Consider the following 19048-nt stretch of genomic DNA (forward strand, 5'->3'; position numbering starts at 1 on the left):
TGAATTCTGAATTGACGGCTGAATTCTGACCCAATGGCCGAATTCTGACAAGATGTCTGAATTCTGACTCTATGGCTGAATTCTGACCCGACTCGATGGCCGAATTCTGACCATATGTGCGCATTCTGACACGTTGGCTGAATTCTGACCCAAAGGCCAAATTCTGAATCTACAGCCGAATACTGACTCGATGGCTGAATTCTGACCCGATGGCTGAATTCTGACTCGACGGCTGAATTCTGACTCGACGGCTGAATTCTGACTCAATGGCCTTAATCAGACTCGATGGGCCAATTCTGACTCGACCTAAATCAGACTCGATAGGCCAATTCTGAGACAACGGCCAAATTCTGATTCGATAGCTGAATTCTGATCCAAAGGCCGAATTCTCAATCGACGGCCGAATTCTGACTCGATGGCCAAATTCTGACCTGATGGCCGAATTCTGACCTGAAGAGCAAATTCTGAATCGACGGTCGAATTCTGAATCGACAGTCGGATTCTGACTCGACGGCTGAATTCTGACCCAAAGGCTGAACTCTGAATCGATGGCTGAATTCTGGGTCGATGGTCGAATTCTGACCCGACGGCCGAATTCTGACCAGATGGGCACATTCTGACCCATTGGCCGAATTCTGACCCAATGGCCGAAATCTGACCTGATGGCTGAATTCTGATCCAAAGGCCAAATTCCGAATCGACAGCCAAATTCTGACCCGATGGCTGAATTCTGACCCGAAGGCCGAATTCTGAATCGACAGCCGAATTCTGAATCGATGGCTGAATTCTGGGTCGATGGTCGAATTCTGACCTGACTGCCGAATTCTGACCCGATGGCTGCATTCTGAATCAACGGCCGTATTCTGACCAGACTCGATGGCCGAATTCTGATCCAATGTTTTCTGGTCTTATGGCAGAGGGACTGGTGTGCTGAGAGTTCCTCTGTGAGGAATTAAGGGTCCATGGGCTGTTCTCCTGTGGAAGTGCCCATCTGATATGGTTTAGAAAGTCAGCCAGAGAGAACTCTGCTTGCTCTGAGAAGCACTCTGGAAATCAGAGGCTGTAGATTTGTTTCGTTGGACTACAGCTCCATCCAGTGCCGTTATTCCTATTGAATAGCTTCAGACCCCAATTAGTAGAGAGAGTCACAGTGTGGTAGAGCCAGGAGGCAGGGCCTTCATTCCACTGTCTCTGTGCTAGCCATCAAGCATAATGATCCAACGCTAATTCTCTCCCTTTTCTCAGCAACCCCCCCCAATTCCACCACTCTGGAGCAAACTAGCCCACCGATCCCAGGAATGAAAGGGTTAACGTATGACGAGCAACTGATGGCTCTGAGGGGGTAATCTCATAGAAACCTGTTGAATATTGAAAGGCCGCAATGGAGTGGATGTTGAAACGATGTTTCCTGCGGGAGGTGGGGGGGAGTCTCGGACCAGAGGACACAGATAGAGTGGATGTGGAGAGGATGTTCCCTATAGTGGAGGAATCTAGGACCAGAGGACATAGATAGAGTGGATGTGGAGAGGATGTTTTCTGTAGTGGGGGAGTCTAGGACCAGAGGGCACAGATAGAGTGGACGTGGAGAGGATGTTTCCTGTAGTGGGGGAGTCTAGGACCAGAGGACACAGATAGAGTGGATGTGGAGAGGATGTTCCCTATAGTGGGGGAGTCTAGGACCAGAGGACACAGATAGAGTGGATGTGGAGAGGATGTTCCCTATAGTGGGGGAGTCTAGGACCAGAGGACACAGATAGAGTGGATGTGGAGAGGATGTTTCCTGTAGTGTGGAGTCTAGGACCAGAGGACACAGATAGAGTGGATGTGGAGAGGATGTTCCCTATAGTGGGGGAGTCTAGGACCAGGGGACACAGATAGAGTGGATGTGGAGAGGATGTTTCCTGTAGTGCGGAGTCTAGGACCAGAGGACACAGAGTGGATGTGGAGTGGATGTTTCCTGTAGTGGGGGAGTCTAGGACCAGAGGACACACATAGGGTCAATGTGGAGAGGCTGTTTTCTATAGTGGGGGAGTTTACTGGATGGACAGGCAGAAGACCATCCAGTCTAGGACTAGTCTGGGCCTGTAACTTCGTGTCTGCACACGGCTCTAACACATTTCTGCCTGTCCCTGCGGGGTGCTGCCTGCTCTTTGTGTTTCTACATTTCACGATGATGACCAACCTGTGCTGAGTCCGGTGCCCGGGCAGGTGCTGGGGAGGCTGTGACGTAGCGATCCCTTCTTCTGTTGAAACCAAAACCGAGAGTCAGTGCTTTGCGACACGCGAGAGTGTAAACATGTGGGCGTGAGGGATATCTATGTGGGACAGGAGTCGGTGCTTTGTGACACAGGGGAGTGCAAATGTGTGGGCTTGAGAGATATCCACGTGGGACAGGTGCGAAAGACGGGTGATGCCAAGTGTAGCCGTGAGGAACACCGAGATGGGAGAGGAGAGATAGACGTCTTTGCAAGTGTAGGCATGAGAGACCTCAGACAGGAGAGGAGAGATAGTCATAGTCACTTTATTGATCCTGGGGGAAATTGGTTAAACGTCTGACCAGGTGTAGGCGTGAGAGACCTCAGACAGGAGAGGAGAGATAGACGTCCAACCAGGTCTAAACGTGAGAGAAACTGAGACAGGAGAGGAGAGATAGACGTCCAACCAGGTGTAGGCATGAGAGACCTCAGACAGGAGAGGAGAGATATACATCTGACCAGGTGTAGACTTGTGAGACATCAGACAAGACAGGAGAGACAGACGTCCGATCAGGTGTAGACGTGAGAGACATCAGACAGGAGAGGAGGGACAGACGTCCTACCAGATCTAAACATGACAGAAACTGAGACAGGAGAGGAGAGATAGACGTCTGATCAGGTGTAGAAGTGTGAAATATCAGACAGGACAGGAGAGATAGACGTCCTACCAGGTGTAGACGTGTGAGACATCAGACAGGAGAGGAGAGATAGACGTCCGATCAGGTGTAGACGTGTGAAACATCAGACAGGAGAGGAGAGATAGACATCCTACCAGGTGTAGATGTGAGAGACACTGAGACAGAAGAGGAGAGATAGATATCCTACCAGGTGTAGACGTGTGAGACATCAGACAGGAGAGGAGAGATAGACGTCCTACCAGGTCTAAACGTGAGAGACACCGAGACAGGAGAGGAGAGATAGACGTCCGATCAGGTGTAGACGTGTGAGACATCAGACAGGAGAGGAGAGATAGACGTCCTACCAGGTCTAAACGTGAGAGACACCGAGACAGGAGAGGAGAGATAGACGTCCGATCAGGTGTAGACGTGTGAAACATCAGACAGGAGAGGAGAGATAGACGTCCGATCAGGTGTAGACGTGTGAAACATCAGACAGGAGAGGAGAGATAGACGTCCGATCAGGTGTAGACGTGTGAGACATTAGACAGGAGGGGAGAGATAGACGTCCTACCAGGTCTAAACGTGAGAGACATCAGACAGCAGAGGAGAGATAGACATCCGATCAGGTGTAGACGTGAGAGACATCAGACAGGAGAGGAGAGATAGACGTCCGATCAGGTGTAGACGTGTGAGACATTAGACAGGAGGGGAGAGATAGACGTCCTACCAGGTCTAAACGTGAGAGACATCAGACAGGAGAGGAGAGGTAGACGTCCGATCAGGTGTAGACGTGAGAGACATCAGACAGGAGAGGAGAGATAGACGTCCTATCAGGTGTAGACGTGAGAGACATCAGACAGCAGAGGAGAGATAGACGTCCTACCAGGTGCAGACGTGAGAAACATCAGACAGGAGAGGAGAGATAGACGTCCGATCAGGTGTAAACGTGAGAGACATCAGACAGCAGAGGAGAGATAGATGTCCGATCAGGTGTAGACATGAGAGGTACCCACATGGGAGAGTGGTGATGGACTTCAGTATTAATGCCTTGGGTCAGAATTACACTGCATTGGTCACACTTGGACTACACCACACATATCCTCAGAATTATTTATTCATTATTATCATTATTTGCTTTATTTTTGGTAATTGCCCAGTTTGCTTTTGCAAATCGGTAGTTTGTTTGACTTTGTGCGTAGCTTTTCAAGGATTCCATTGTGTTTCTCTGTATCTACTGTGAATGCCCGCAGGGAAATAAGTCCCAGGGTTGTATATGGTAATATATAAGGACTTCGATAACAAATTTACTTTGAACTTCGAACATGTTTTCCCACCGGAAGAGACAGGGTCCTGGACTTGGAATCACAACACAGAAATTGGCCCTTTGGCCTATCTAGTCCGTGACAAACTGGTAACTTGCCTCGTCCCATTGACCTCCAGCCCTCCACACGCCTCCCATCCATCCCCCTATCCAAGTTTCTCTTACGTGTTGATATCGAACCCACATCCAGCACCTGTGCTGCCAGCTCGTTCCACACTCTCATCGTCTTCTGTGTGGGTAAGTTCCCTCTTAAGGTTCCCCTTAAATATTTCACCTTTCACCCTTGACCCATGACTTCCAGTTGTAGTGTCACCCAACCTCAGCGGGAAAACCCTGCTTGCATTTACCCTGTCTATATCCCTCATAATTTTGTCTAGCTCTGTCAAATCTCCCCTCAATCTTCTACACTCCAGGGAGTAAAGTCCTTACTTATTCAACCTTTCCCTGTAACTCAGGTCCTCGCGTCCCAGCAACACAGAAAGACCAGAACCAACAGGATGGACTAACAACCAATGTGCAAACAACAACAAACTGCAAATATAAAAAAGAGAGAAAATAATAATAATAATAATAATAAATAAATAAGCAATAAATATCGAGAAGACGAGGTGAAGAGTCCTGAAGGTGAGTCTATAGGTTGTGGGAACAGTTCGGTGTTGGGGTGAATGAAGCTGGTACAGGAGTCTGATGGTTGAGGGGGTAATAACTGTTCCTGAACCTGGTAGTGTGGGACCTGAGGCTCCTGTACCTCCTTCCTGATGGTTGAGGGGTAATAACTGTTCCTGAACCTGGTGGTGTGGGTCCTGAGGCTCCCGTACCTCCTTCCTGATGGTTGAGGGGGTAATAACTGTTCCTGAACCTGGTGGTGTAGGTCCTGAGGCTCCTGTACCTCCTTCCTGATGCTTAAGGGGGTAATAACTGTTCCTGAACCTGGTGCTGTGGGTCCTGAGGCTCCTGTACCTCCTTCCTGATGGTTGAGGGGTAATAACTGTTCCTCAACCTGGCGGTGTGGGTCCTGAGGCTCCTGTACCTCCTTCCTGATGGTTGAGGGGTAATAACTGTTCCTAAACCTGGCAGTGTGGGTCCTGAGGCTCCTGTACCTCCTTCCTGATGGTTGAGGGGTAACAACTGTTCCTGAACCTGGTGCTGTGAGTTCTGAGGCTCCTGTACCTCCTTCCTGATGGTTGAGGGGTAATAACTGTTCCTGAACCTGGTGCTGTGGGTCCTGAGGCTCCTGTATCTCCTTCCTGATGGTTGAGGGGTAATAACTGTTCCTGAACCTGGTGCTGTGGGTCCTGAGGCTCCTGTACCTCCTTCCTGATGGTTGAGGGGCAATAACTGTTCCTGATCTTGGGAGTTGAGTCCTGAGGCTCCTGTACCTCCTTCCTGATGGTTGAGGGGTAATAACTGTTCCTGAACCTGGCGGTGTGGGTCCTGAGGCTCCTGTACCTCCTTCCTGATGGTTGAGGGGTAATCACTGTTCCTGAACCTGGCGGTGTGGGACCTGAGGCTCCTGTACCTCCTTCCTGATGGTTGAGGGGGTAATAACTGTTCTTGAACCTGGCGGTGTGGGTCCTGAGGCACCTGTACCTCCTTCCTGATGGTTGAGGGGTAATAACTGCTCTTGAACCTGGTGGTGTGGGTCCTGAGGCTCCTGTACCTCCTTCCTGATGGTTGAGGGGTAATAACTGTTCCTGAACCTGGTGCTGTGGGTCCTGAGGCTCCTGTATCTCCTTCCTGATGGTTGAGGGGTAATAACTGTTCCTGAACCTGGTGCTGTGGGTCCTGAGGCTCCTGTACCTCCTTCCTGATGGTTGAGGGGTAATAACTGTTCCTGAACCTGGCGATGTGGGTCCTGAGGCTCCTGTGCTTCTGTGTACATTTACAAGGAGTGCTGCTACAAGAAAGCGGCATCCATGATCAGCGGACCCCCCAGGACATGCTCTCTGAAAGGCAGTGTCCGTTACAAAGGACCTCGAGCACCCATGATGTGTCCTTTTCTCACTGTTACCATCAGGGAGGAGGTACAGGAACCTGAAGACACACACTCAACGATTCAGGAACAGCTTCTTCCCCTCTGCCATCAGGGAGGAGGTACAGGAGCCTGAAGACACTCACTCTGCGATTCAGGAACAGCTTCTTCCCCTCTGCCATCAGGGAGGAGGTACAGGAGCCTGAAGACACTCACTCAACGATTCAGGAACAGCTTCTTCCCCTCTGCCATCAGGGAGGAGGTACAGGAGCCTGAAGACACACACTCAGCGATTCAGGAACAGCTTCTTCCCCTCTGCCATCAGGGAGGAGGTACAGGAGCCTGAAGACACACACTCAGCGATTCAGGAACAGCTTCTTCCCCTCTGCCATCAGGGAGGAGGTACAGGAGCCTGAAGACACACACTCTGCGATTCAGGAACAGCTTCTTCCCCTCTGCCATCAGGGAGGAGGTACAGGAGCCTGAAGACACACACTCTGCGATTCAGGAACAGCTCCTTCCCCTCTGCCATCAGGGAGGAGGTACAGGAGCCTGAAGACACACGCTCAGCGATTCAGGAACAGCTCCTTCCCCTCTGCCATCAGGGAGGAGGTACAGGAGCCTGAAGACACACACTCAACGATTCAGGAACCGCTTCTTCCCCTCTGCCATCAGGGAGGAGGTACAGGAGCCTGAAGACACACACTCAGCGATTCAGGAACAGCTTCTTCCCCTCTGCCATCAGGGAGGAGGTACAGGAGCCTGAAGACACACACCCAACGATTCAGGAACAGCTCCTTCCCCTCTGCCATCAGGGAGGAGGTACAGGAGCCTGAAGACACACACTCAGTGATTCAGGAACAGCTTCTTCCCCTCTGCCATCAGGGAGGAGGTACAGGAGCCTGAAGACACACACTCAACGATTCAGGAACAGCTTCTTCCCCTCTGCCATCAGGGAGGAGGTACAGGAGCCTGAAGACACACACTCAGCGATTCAGGAACAGCTTCTTCCCCTCTGCCATCAGGGAGGAGGTACAGGAGCCTGAAGACACACAGCCAACGATTCAGGAACAGCTCCTTCCCCTCTGCCATCAGGGAGGAGGTACAGGAGCCTGAAGACACACACTCAGTGATTCAGGAACAGCTTCTTCCCCTCTGCCATCAGGGAGGAGGTACAGGAGCCTGAAGACACACACTCAGTGATTCAGGAACAGCTTCTTCCCCTCTGCCATCAGGGAGGAGGTACAGGAGCCTGAAGACACACGCTCAGCGATTCAGGAACAGCTTCTTCCCCTCTGCCATCAGGGAGGAGGTACAGGAGGCTGAAGACACACGCTCAGCGATTCAGGAACAGCTCCTTCCCCTCTGCCATCAGGGAGGAGGTACAGGAGCCTGAAGGCACACACTCAACGATTCAGGAACAGCTTCTTCCCCTCTGCCATCAGGGAGGAGGTACAGGAGCCTGAAGACACACACTCAACGATTCAGGAACCGCTTCTTCCACTCTGCCATCAGGGAGGAGGTACAGGAGCCTGAAGACACACACTCAGTGATTCAGGAACAGCTTCTTCCTCTCTGCCATCAGGGAGGAGGTACAGGAGCCTGAAGACACACACTCAGCGATTCAGGAACAGCTTCTTCCTCTCTGCCATCAGGGAGGAGGTACAGGAGCCTGAAGACACACACTCAACAATTCAGGAACAGCTTCTTCCCCTCTGCCATCCTAAATGGACATTAAACCCTTGGACACTACCTCACTTTTTTTTAATATATAGTATTTCTGTTTTTGCATATTTTAAAAAATCTGTTCAATATGTGTAATTGACTTACTTGTTTATTTATCATTATGTTTTATTTTATTTTATTTTTCTCTCTGTCTGCTAGATTATGTATTGCATTGAACTGCTGCTGCTAAGTTAACAAATTTCACGTCACATGCCGGTGATAATAAACCTGATTCTGATTCTGATCCGTTCTTGCTGCTGCCATCAGGAAGGAGATTTTATAGGCATCCGTTAGTCTTGTGAGACCATGCATTTGCGCCTTGGAAGGTTTCCAGGGCGCAGGCCTGGGCAAGGTTGTATGGAAGACCAGCAGTTGCCCATGCTGCAAGTCTCCCCTCTCCACGACACCGATGTTGTCCAAGGGAAGGGCATTAGGACCCATAGAGCTTGGCACCGGTGTCGTCACAGAGCAATGTGTGGTTAAGTGCCTTGCTCAAGGACACAACACGCTGCCTCAGCTGGGGCTCGAACTAGCGACCTTCAGATCACTAGACCGACGCCTTAACCACCTGGCCACGTGCCAACACAGGAAGGAGATACAAGAGAGATATAGACAGGGTGAGACTTTTTCCCAGGGTGGAAATGGCTAATACAAGGGGGCGTAATTTTAAGACGATTGGAGGGAAGTATAGGGAGATGTCAGAGGTAAGTCTTTTTTAACACAGAGAGTGGTGGGTATGTGGAACATCCTGCCAGGGGTGATGGGAGAGGCATTAGGGACATTTAAGGGACCCTTAGATAGGCACGTGGACGGTAGAAAAATGGAGGGAAGGGTTAGATTGATCTTGGGGTATGTTTAAGGGTTGGTACAACATTGTGGGCCGAAGAGCCTATACTGAGCTGTATTGGGCTGTACCCCCTGTCAGAGGGAGAGCGGAGCCCGGCTGGGAGGTGAGAGTGCGCAGACATTCCTACCCGCCAGGCGTGAGCTTCCTCCTCGGCCACCATCGAAGCCTCCGTGGGGTTCGCAATCACCCTGCCCGTGCACCCCGAGAAGTCCATTGGCACCAGGCAGCTCTCCGAGACACCCCCCTGCGGCAAGGGAGAAGGGACAGAAACAGTAAGTGTGACCGTACCCTGTCACGGTCTTGCCACGGTCATGGCTGGCATGGGCGGTGAGTCTAATACACACACTCAGACACAAACACACACTCACAGACACACACACCACAGATACACAGACACACACACTCACACAGCACAGACACACACTCACACACAAACACACAGAGATACACACTCAAACACACGCACTCACACACCACAGACACAGACACACACACAGCACAGACACACACAGATACACACTCACACCCACACACAGACACCACAGACACACACACACACACACACAAATACACACTCACACCCACACACAGACACCACAGACACACACACTCACACCCACACACAGACACCACACACACACACACACACACACACACACACACACACACACACGCACCACAGACACACACAGATACACACTCACACACACAACCACAGAGATACACTCTCACTCACACACACACCAGAACTTTCACACACATGGACACACAATCACCTCACACTCACACACACAGACACACTCACACACTCAGAGACAGACACGCATACACTCACACGCACTCACTCACACACTTACATACACACAAACACACACACACACTCACTCTCACACACTCACACACACACTCTCTCACACACACACAAACACACACACACACTCACTCACAAACATACACACTCACTCACATTTACACACACACACACACACACACACACACACACAATGCTGCCGCTGAACTGAATTATGCCTGGGCTCTTTCGATTTAGCGTTTCGTGTTCTGTGTTTCTTTCCGTGGCTGATGGGACGATGGATTTTTGAGGTGTGGTGTGGGGAGGGGGTTTTGCTGTTTTTGGTTGAAGGGGTCTTGTGCTGTTTCTTTGCTTTGTGGCTGTCTGAGGTGAAGGTGAATCTCAGGCCTGCATACTGCAGATGTACTTTGATTTTAAATGTACTTTGAATCTCTAAGGCAGCACCTTTCATTCCGCCTGGGCAGCCTCCAACCTGATGGCATGAACATCGATTTCTCAAACTTCCGGTAATGGCCCCACCCTCATCTATTCCCCACTCCCATTTCCCTCTCTCACCTCATTTCCTTGCCTGCCCATCACCTCCCACTGGTGTTCCTCCCCCTTCCCTTCCTTCCAGGGCCCTCTGTCCTCTCCGATCAGATTCCCCCTTCTCCAGCCCTGTATCTCTCTCACCAATCGACTTCCCAGCTCTTTACTTCACCTCTCCCCCTCCCAGTTTCACCTTTCACCTTGTGCTTCTTCCTCCCCTCCCCCCAGCTTCTAAGCCTGACTCCTCATCATTTTCTTCTCCAGTCCTGACGAAGGGTCTCGGCCCGAAACGTCGACTGTTGACTCTTCTCCAGAGACGCTGCCTGGCCTGCTGAGTTCCTCCAGCATTTTGTGCGAGCTGTTGCTTTGAACCCTTGAACCCAGCAGGTCAGGCAGCATCTACTGAGAGGAATAAACAGCCGACATTTCGGGACGAGACCCTCCAACGGGGCCTGAAACTTCGACCGTTTGTTCCTGAAACAGGAGAAAATCTGCAGCTGCTGGAATTTCAAGCAACACACATCAAAGTTGCTGGTGAACGCAGCAGGCCAGGCAGCATCTCTAGAAAGAGGTACAGTCGACGTTTCGGGCTGAGACCCTTCGTCGGGACTAACTGAAAGAAGAGATTTGAAAGTGGGAGGAGAGAGGGGGAGATCCGAAGTGATAGGAGAAGACAAGAGGGGAAGGGATGGAGCCAAGAGCTGGACAGTTGAGTTCAGAGGTTAATTGTTATCAAAGAAATGTTATCACCTCAGGGGTGTGTGCTTAGCCCACTGCTCTACTCTCTCTATACCCGTGACTGTGTGGGTATGGACAGCTCAAATGCCATCTATAAATTTGCTGACGATACAACCACTGATCTCAGGTGGTGACGAGAGGGCGTACAGGAGTGAGTTATGCCAGCTAGTGGAATGGTGCCACAGCAACAGCCTGGCACTCAACGTCAGTAAGACGGAAGAGCTGATTGTGGACTTCAGGAAGGGTAAGACGAGGGAACACATACCAATCCTCATAGAGGGATCAGAAGTGGAGAGAGTGAGCAGCTTCAAGTAACTGGGTGTCTGAGGATCTAACCTGGTCCCAACATATTGATGCAGTTATAAAGAAGGCAAGACAGGGGCTATAATTCATTAGGAGTTTGAAGAGATTTGGCATGTCAACAAATACATTCAAAAACTTCTATAGTTGTACCGTGGACAGCATTCTGACAGGCTGTATCACTGTCTGGTATGGAGGGGCTACTGCACAGGATCAAAGTCAGCTGCAGAGGGTTGTAAATCTAGTCAGCTCCATCTTGGGTAATAGCCTACAAAGTACCCAGGTCTGGTATGGGGGGAGGTTGGTGGGAAGTCACTGTACAAGATCGAAGTCAGCCGCTGAGAGATATAAACTCAGTCAGCTCCATCACGGGCACCAGCCTCTGTCGTACCCAGGACATCTTCAAGGAGAGATGCCTCAGAAGGCGGCATCCATTATTAAGGACACTCATCACCCAGGGTATGACTTCTTCTCATTGGTACCCTCAGGGAGGAGGTACAGGAGCCTGAAGACACACACTCAGCGATTCAGGAACAGCTCCTTCCCCTCTGCCATCAGGGAGGAGGTACAGGAGCCTGAAGACACACACTCAGCGATTCAGGAACAGCTCCTTCCCCTCTGCCATCAGGGAGGAGGTACAGGAGCCTGAAGACACACACTCAGCGATTCAGGAACAGCTTCTTCCCCTCTGCCAACAGGGAGGAGGTACAGGAGCCTGAAGACACAGGCTCAACGATTCGGGAACAGCTTCTTCCCCTCTGCCATCAGGGAGGAGGTACAGGAGCCTGAAGACACACACTCAACGATTCAGGAACAGCTTCTTCCCCTCTGCCATCAGGGAGGAGGTACAGGAGCCTGAAGACACACACTCAACGATTCAGGAACAGCTTCTTCCCCTCTGCCATCAGGGAGGAGGTACAGGAGCCTGAAGACACACACTCAGCGATTCAGGAACAGCTTCTTCCCCTCTGCCATCAGGGAGGAGGTACAGGAGCCTGAAGACACACACTCAACGATTCAGGAACAGCTCCTTCCCCTCTGCCATCAGGGAGGAGGTACAGGAGCCTGAAGACACACACTCAGCGATTCAGGAACAGCTTCTTCCCCTCTGCCATCAGGGAGGAGGTACAGGAGCCTGAAGACACACACTCAACGATTCAGGAACAGCTTCTTCCCCTCTGCCATCAGGGAGGAGGTACAGGAGCCTGAAGACACACACTCAACGATTCAGGAACAGCTTCTTCCCCTCTGCCATCTGATTTCTGAATGGACGTTGAACCCGTGAACAATACCTCACTACTTTTTCTTTTCTGTTTACTTTCTACTTATTTTAACTTAACTATTTAACACGGGGTACATATACTCACTGTAACTCAGTTTTTCTCTATATTATGATGTACGGCTGCCATGAAGTTAACGAACTTCACGGCATGGGCTGGTGATATTGAACCTTTTGTGCCTCTCTTCCCTGATTCGTGAACTTCTGGAGCGTAAGAGGAAAAAGAAACACCAGGATCCAATGGCGGGGGGTGCGGGGGGGGGTGGAACTGAAGACATTTTAGGATGGAACAGCTACATGGCCCAGATGAGGGGCCTCGAAGCTGAAACACTGACGATTTCACCTCCCACCACAGACATTGCCCGACCTCCGTGTTCCTTCTGATCTGACAGATCCCAGCGTCCATCGTGCCCACTTGAATTCTGCACCAGATGGACTACACTGGGGCGGATGGGTGGGTGGGTTGGTACTGTCAGCTTGCAGCCGATTTGAAGATTGGTGGGGTTGTGGACGGTGGGGAAGACTGGCGAAGAGTACGGCACGGTATGGATCAGATGGAGATATGGGCAGATAAATGGCAGGTGCAGTTTAACCCAGGAAAATGCGAGGCGTTGCACCTTGGCAGGGCAAGTGCAGGGAGACAGCACTCTGTTAAGGGCAAGATCCTGAACAGTGCTGCTACGCAGAGAGATCTTGGGATCCAAGTTCATAGTTCTTTGAAAGTGACTACACCAGACGATAGGATGGTTAAGAAGGCTTATGGATCTCCCAGTGGCCACACATTTTAATTCCACATCCCATTCCCCTTCTGATATGTCTAATCCACGGCCTCCTCTACTATAAAGATGAAGCCACACTCAGGTGGGAGGAACAACACCTTATATTCGGTCTGGGTAGCCTCCAACCTGATGGCATGAACATTGACTTCTCTAACTTCCGCTAAGGCCCCAGCTCCCCCTCGTACCCCGTCTGTTATTTATTCATATACACACATTCTTTTTCTCTCTCTCCTTTTTCTCCCTCTGTCCCTCTCACTATACCCCTTGCCCGTCCTCTGGGTTCCCTCCCCCTTTTCCTTCTCCCTGGGCCTCCTGTCCCATGATCCCCTCATATCCCCTTTGCCAATCACCTGTCCAGCTCTTGGCTCCATCCCTCCCCCTCCTGTCTTCTCCTATCATTTCGGATCTCCCCCTCCCCCTCCCACTTTCAAATCTCTTACTAACTCTTCCTTCAGTTAGTCCTGACGAAGGGTCTCAGCCCGAAACGTCGACTGTACCTCTTCCTAGAGATGCTGCCAGGCCTGCTGCATTCACCAGCAACTTTGATGTGTGTTGCCTGAAATTCCAGCATCTGCAGATTTCCTCATGTCAAGGCTTATGGAGGCTTGCTTTTATTCGTTGAGTTCAAAAGTCAGAGAGTTATGTTTCAACTTGATAAAACTTTGTCGTGGCCATGTCTGGAGCATTGCGTACTGTTGTGGTTGCCCCGCGACGGGAATGGTGCTGGGGCTTCGGAGAGCGGGGGTGGGGGTGCGGAAGAGGTCCACCAGGATGCCTCCCGGTTCAGAGGGCGTGTGTGTGCGCGGCCGCGACGGGAAATCAGGCTGGGGAGCGTGCGGCTGGGTGCGGGGACCGCGCGAGCGCATGCTGACTCACCGACCCAACCGCCCCGTTCCAGGACCTCCGGCTCTCCCGCTGCTGTGTCCGCTGGAAGTTGAGGCGGAGCTGTGGACCCAGCTGGGAGAGACAGAGAGAGGGGATGCCAGGTTGAGAAACACCACCGCCACCTGCTGCCCCCCCCCCGGCTCCGGAACGGATCTGCTGACACGGACCTGCCCCTTCCCCTGAGACTCGGCTCCGTGCCTGGGTCTGCCCACCACCGTTCTCCACCCATCTGCCCTCCTCTCCCCTCCCAAACGAACCACCTTCCCCCCAGGCCTTCTCAGCAATCTCCTCCACCACTCTCCCAAACTTCCCCACTCTTCCAGTTCCCTCTGACCCTCCAAAGGTCTCAAGGGAGTGGATTTAGGGTGGCAAGGCGGAGATAGGTCCCTACCAAAGGAGGCGTGAGGTGCTTCTTCCCTCCACTAGCCTGCAGGTCACCCTCGGGCAAGGTGTGGCACCTGCTTAGCCCCCCACCCCCGATCAGGGTCAGGTGAAATCGTGGGGTTAGGTGGTGGATGGTCGTATGAGCAGCCGGTGCAGATCACAAGTCCTGGTGATGCGACCACTGACGCCAGGCAGACAATCTCTAAAGAGTTATTGATAATGGCTGGGGTCACCTGTCTTGTAAAGTCACTGCCCAGAAGAACACGATGGCAAACCGCTTCTGTAGAACATTCATGGTCATGGAAAGACCATGATCGCCCATGTCATATGACATGGCACATAATCATGATGATGTGAGTGGATGTGGAGAGGATGTTTCCTATAGTGGGGGAGTCTAGGACCAGAGGGCACAGATAGAGTGGATGTGGAGAGGATGTTTCCTATACTGGGGGAGTCTAGGACCAGAGGACACAGATAGAGTGGATGTGGAGAGGATGTTCCCTATAGTGGGGGAGTCTAGGGCCAGAGGACACAGATAGAGTGGATGTGGAGAGGATGTTTCCTATAGTGGGGGAGTCTCGGTCCAGAGGACACAGATAGAGTGGATGTGGAGAGGATGTTTCCTATAGTGGGGGGAGTCTAGGACCAGAGGACACAGATAGAGTGGATGTGGAGAGGATGTTTCCTATAGTGGGGGAGTCTAGGACCAGAGGACAAATTACAACAGGAAATAGAAAAGGCTTGTCAGAAGGGCAGTGTTATGATAATTGTGGGGGATTTTAACATGCGAGTGGATTGGGAAAATTAGGTCGGCACTGGATCTCAAGAGGGAATTTGTAGAATGTCTGCGAGATGGCTTTTTAGAACAGCTTGTTTTTGAGCCCACTAGGGGATCGGCTGTACTGGATTGGATATTGTGTAATGAACCGGAGGTGATTAGAGAGATTGAGGTGAAGGAACCCTTAGGAGGCAGTGATCATAACATTATTGTGTTCACTGTGAAATTTGAAAAAGAGAAGCCGAAATCTGATGTGTCGGTATTTCAGTGGAGTAAAGGAAATTACAGTGGCATCAGAGAGGAACTGGCCAAAGTTGACTGGAAAGGGACACTGGTGGGAAAGACAGCAGAGCAGCAGTGGCTGGAGTTTATGCGAGAAATGAGGAATGTGCAAGACAGGTATATTCCAAAAAAGAAGAAATTTTCAAATGGAAAATGGATGCAACCGTGGCTGACAAGAGAAGTCAAAGCCAAAGTTAAAGCAAAGGAGAGGGCATACAAGGAAGCAAAAATTAGTGGGAAGACAGAGGATTGGGAAGTTTTTAAAACCTTAGAAAAGGAAACTAAGAAGGTCATTATGAGGGAAAAGATGAACTATGAAAGGAAGCTAGCAAATAATATCAAAGAGATACTAAAAGCTCTTTCAAGTATATAAAGAGTAAAAGACAGGTGCGAGTAGATATAGGACCGATAGAAAATGATGCTGGAGAAATTGTAATGGGAGATGAGGAAATGGCAGAGGAACTGAATGAGTATTTTGCATGAGTCTTCACTGAGGAAAACATCAGCAGTATACCAGACACTCAAGGGTGGCAGAGAAGAGAAGTGTGCGCAGTCACAATTACGACAGAGAAAGTACTCAGGAAGCTGAATAGTCTAAAGGTAGATAAATCTCCTGGACCAGATGGAACGCACCCTCGTGTTCTGAAGGAAGTAGCTGTGGAGATTGCGGAGGCATAGCGATGATCTTTCAAAAGTCGATAGATTCTGGCATGGTTCTGGAGGACTGGAAGATTGCAAATGTCACTCCGCTATTTAAGAAGGGGGCAACGAAGCAAAAAGGAAATTATAGACCTGTTCGCTTGACATCTGTGGTTGGGAAGTTGTTGGAGTCGATTGTCAAGGATGAGGTTACAGAGTACCTGGAGGCATATGACAAGATAGGCAGAACTCAGCATGGATTCCTTAAAGGAAAATCCTGCCTGACAAACCTATTGCAATTTTTTGAGGAAATTACCAGTAGGCTAGACAAGGCAGATGCAGTGGATGTTGTATATTTGGATTTTCAGAAGGTCTTTGACAAGGTTCCACACATGAGGCTACTTAACAAGATAAGAGCGCATGGAATTACGGGAAAGTTACATACGTGGATAGAGCGTTGGCTGATTGGCAGGAAACAGAGAGTGGGAATAAAGGGATCTTATTCTGATTGGCTGCCAGTTACCAGTGGTGTTCCACAGGGGACGGTGTTGGGGCCGCTTCTTTTTACATTGTACATCAACAATCTGGATTATGGAATAGATGGCTTTGTGGCTAAGTTTGCTGACGATACGAAGATAGGTGGAGGGGCCGGTAGTGCTGAGGAAACGGAGAGTCTGCAGAGAGACTTGGATAGATTGGAAGAATGGGCAGAGAAGTGGTAAATGAAATACAATGTTGTAAAGTGTATGGTTATGCACTTTGGCAGAAGAAATAAACGGGCAGACTATTATTTAAATGGGGAAAGAATTCAAAGTTCTGAGATGCAACGGGACTTGGGAGTCTTGTGCAGGGTTCCCTTAAAGTTAAGTTAACCTCCAGGTTGAGTCGGTGGTGAAGAAGGCGAATGCAATGTTGGCATTCATTTCTAGAGGAATAGAGTATAGGAGCAGGGATGTGATGTTGAGGCTCTATAAGGCGCTGGTGAGACTTCACTTGGAGTACTGTGGGCAGTTTTGGTCTCCTTATTTAAGAAAGGATGTGCTGATGTTGGAGAGGGTACAGAGAAGATTCACTGGAATGATTCCGGGAATGAGAGGGTTAACATATGAGGAACGTTTGTCCGCTTTTGGACTGTATTCCTTGGAGTTTAGAAGAATGAGGGGAGACCTCATAGAAACATTTTGAATGTTGAAAGGCATGGACAGAGTGGATGTGGCAAAGTTGTTTCCCATGATGGGGGAGTCTAGTACGAGAGGGCATGACTTAAGGATTGAAGGGCGCCCATTCAGAACAGAAATACGAAAAAATTTTTTAGTCAGAGGGTGGTGAATCTATGGAATTTGTTTCCATGGGCAGTATTGGAGGCCAAGTCATTGGGTGTATTTAAGGCAGAGATTGATAGGTATCTGAGTAGCCAGGGCATCAAAGGTTATGGTGAGAAGGTGGGGGAGTGGGACTAAATGGGAGAATGGATCAGCTCATGATAAAATGGCGGAGCAGACTCGATGGGCCAAATGGCCGAATTCTGCTACTTTCTCTTATGGTCTTATGACACAGATAGAGTGGATGCGGAGAGGATGTTTCCTGTAGTGGGGGGAGTCTGGGACCAGAGGGCAGAGCCTCAGGATAGAGGGACGTCCATTTAGAACAGAGATGAGGAGGAATTTCTTCAGCCAGAGGGTGGTGAATCTGTGGAATTCATTGCCACAGGTGGCTGTGGAGGCCAAGTCATACTTAAAGCAGAGGTTGATAGGTTCTTGATCAGTCAGGGTGTCAAAGGTTACAGGGAGAAGGCAGGAGAACAGGGTTTGAGAGGGATAATAAATAATGAGGGAGGTGATTCGATGGGCCGAGTGGCCCGGTTCTGCTCCTGTGTCTGATGGTATAATGGACCCTTCCCACAAACTTTCACAGCACATTCCCCACCCGTCCATGCCCACGCCCAGGGGCCAGATCCCCGCCCTATCGGCGACATACAGTCTCACCTTGAGTAATCGGAAAGCCGTCATCCAGCAGGTACGGGTCTGTTCATCGTCAGCGCAGAGCAAACACAGCTCTCCCCGATCGCACCTCCGCCCAGGAACCTGGGGGTAGCGAGTAACGTCAGTGGGGATACAGTCAGTGACACGGGGAGAGGGGTCACTGAGGGACGGTGTGAGGGGGCTGGATTAACGTCAGTGGGGACATAGTCAGTGATACAGGGCGATGGGGGAGAGGGGTCACTGAGGGACAGTGTGAGGGAGCTGGATTAACGTCAGTGGGGATACAGTCAGTGACACAGGACGATGGGGGAGAGGGGTCACTGAGGGACGGTGTGAGGGAGCTGGATTAACGGCAGTGGGGACATAGTCAGTGACACAGGACGCTGGGGAGAGGGGTCACTGAGGGAGGGTGTGAGGGAGCTGGATTAACGTCAGTGGGGATACAGTCAGTAACACAGGACAATGGGGGAGAGGGGTCACTGAGGGACAGTGTGAGGGAGCCGGATTAACGTCAGTGGGGATACAGTCAGTGACACAGGACGCTGGGGAGAGGGGTCACTGAGGGATGGTGTGAGGGAGCTGGATTAACGTCAGCATGGATACAGTCAGTAACACAGGACAATGGGGGAGAGGGGTCACTGAGGGACGGTGTGAGGGGGCTGGGTTAACGTAAGTGGGGATACAGTCAGTGACACAGGACGATGGGGGAGAGGGGTCACTGAGGGACGGTGTGAGGGGGCTGGGTTAACGTAAGTGGGGATACAGTCAGTGACACAGGACGATGGGGGAGAGGGGTCACTGAGGGACGGTGTGAGGGAGCTGGATTAACGTCAGTGGGGATTACAGTCAGTGACACAGGGCGATGGGGGAGAGGGGTCACTGAGGGACGGTGTGAGGGAGTTGGATTAACGGCAGTGGGGATA

General features: G+C 50.8%; 1 protein-coding gene across 1 annotated transcript in view; it reads right to left on the reverse strand.

Annotated features, from left to right (window-relative positions):
* LOC140191327 (growth factor receptor-bound protein 7-like) overlaps positions 1-19048 on the reverse strand; it is a 77934-nt gene that overhangs the window by 46059 nt on the left and 12827 nt on the right. The window contains exons 4-7 of the mRNA XM_072248627.1: positions 18129-18227; positions 14052-14132; positions 8868-8984; positions 2183-2243 (exon numbers count right to left, since the gene is read on the reverse strand). Coding sequence (XP_072104728.1) covers positions 2183-2243; positions 8868-8984; positions 14052-14132; positions 18129-18227 — 358 coding nt within the window. The remainder of the gene's footprint in view (positions 1-2182; positions 2244-8867; positions 8985-14051; positions 14133-18128; positions 18228-19048) is intronic.

The sequence above is a fragment of the Mobula birostris genome, chromosome X (genome assembly GCF_030028105.1).
Source record: "Mobula birostris isolate sMobBir1 chromosome X, sMobBir1.hap1, whole genome shotgun sequence".
NCBI classification, from domain to species: domain Eukaryota; kingdom Metazoa; phylum Chordata; class Chondrichthyes; order Myliobatiformes; family Myliobatidae; genus Mobula; species Mobula birostris.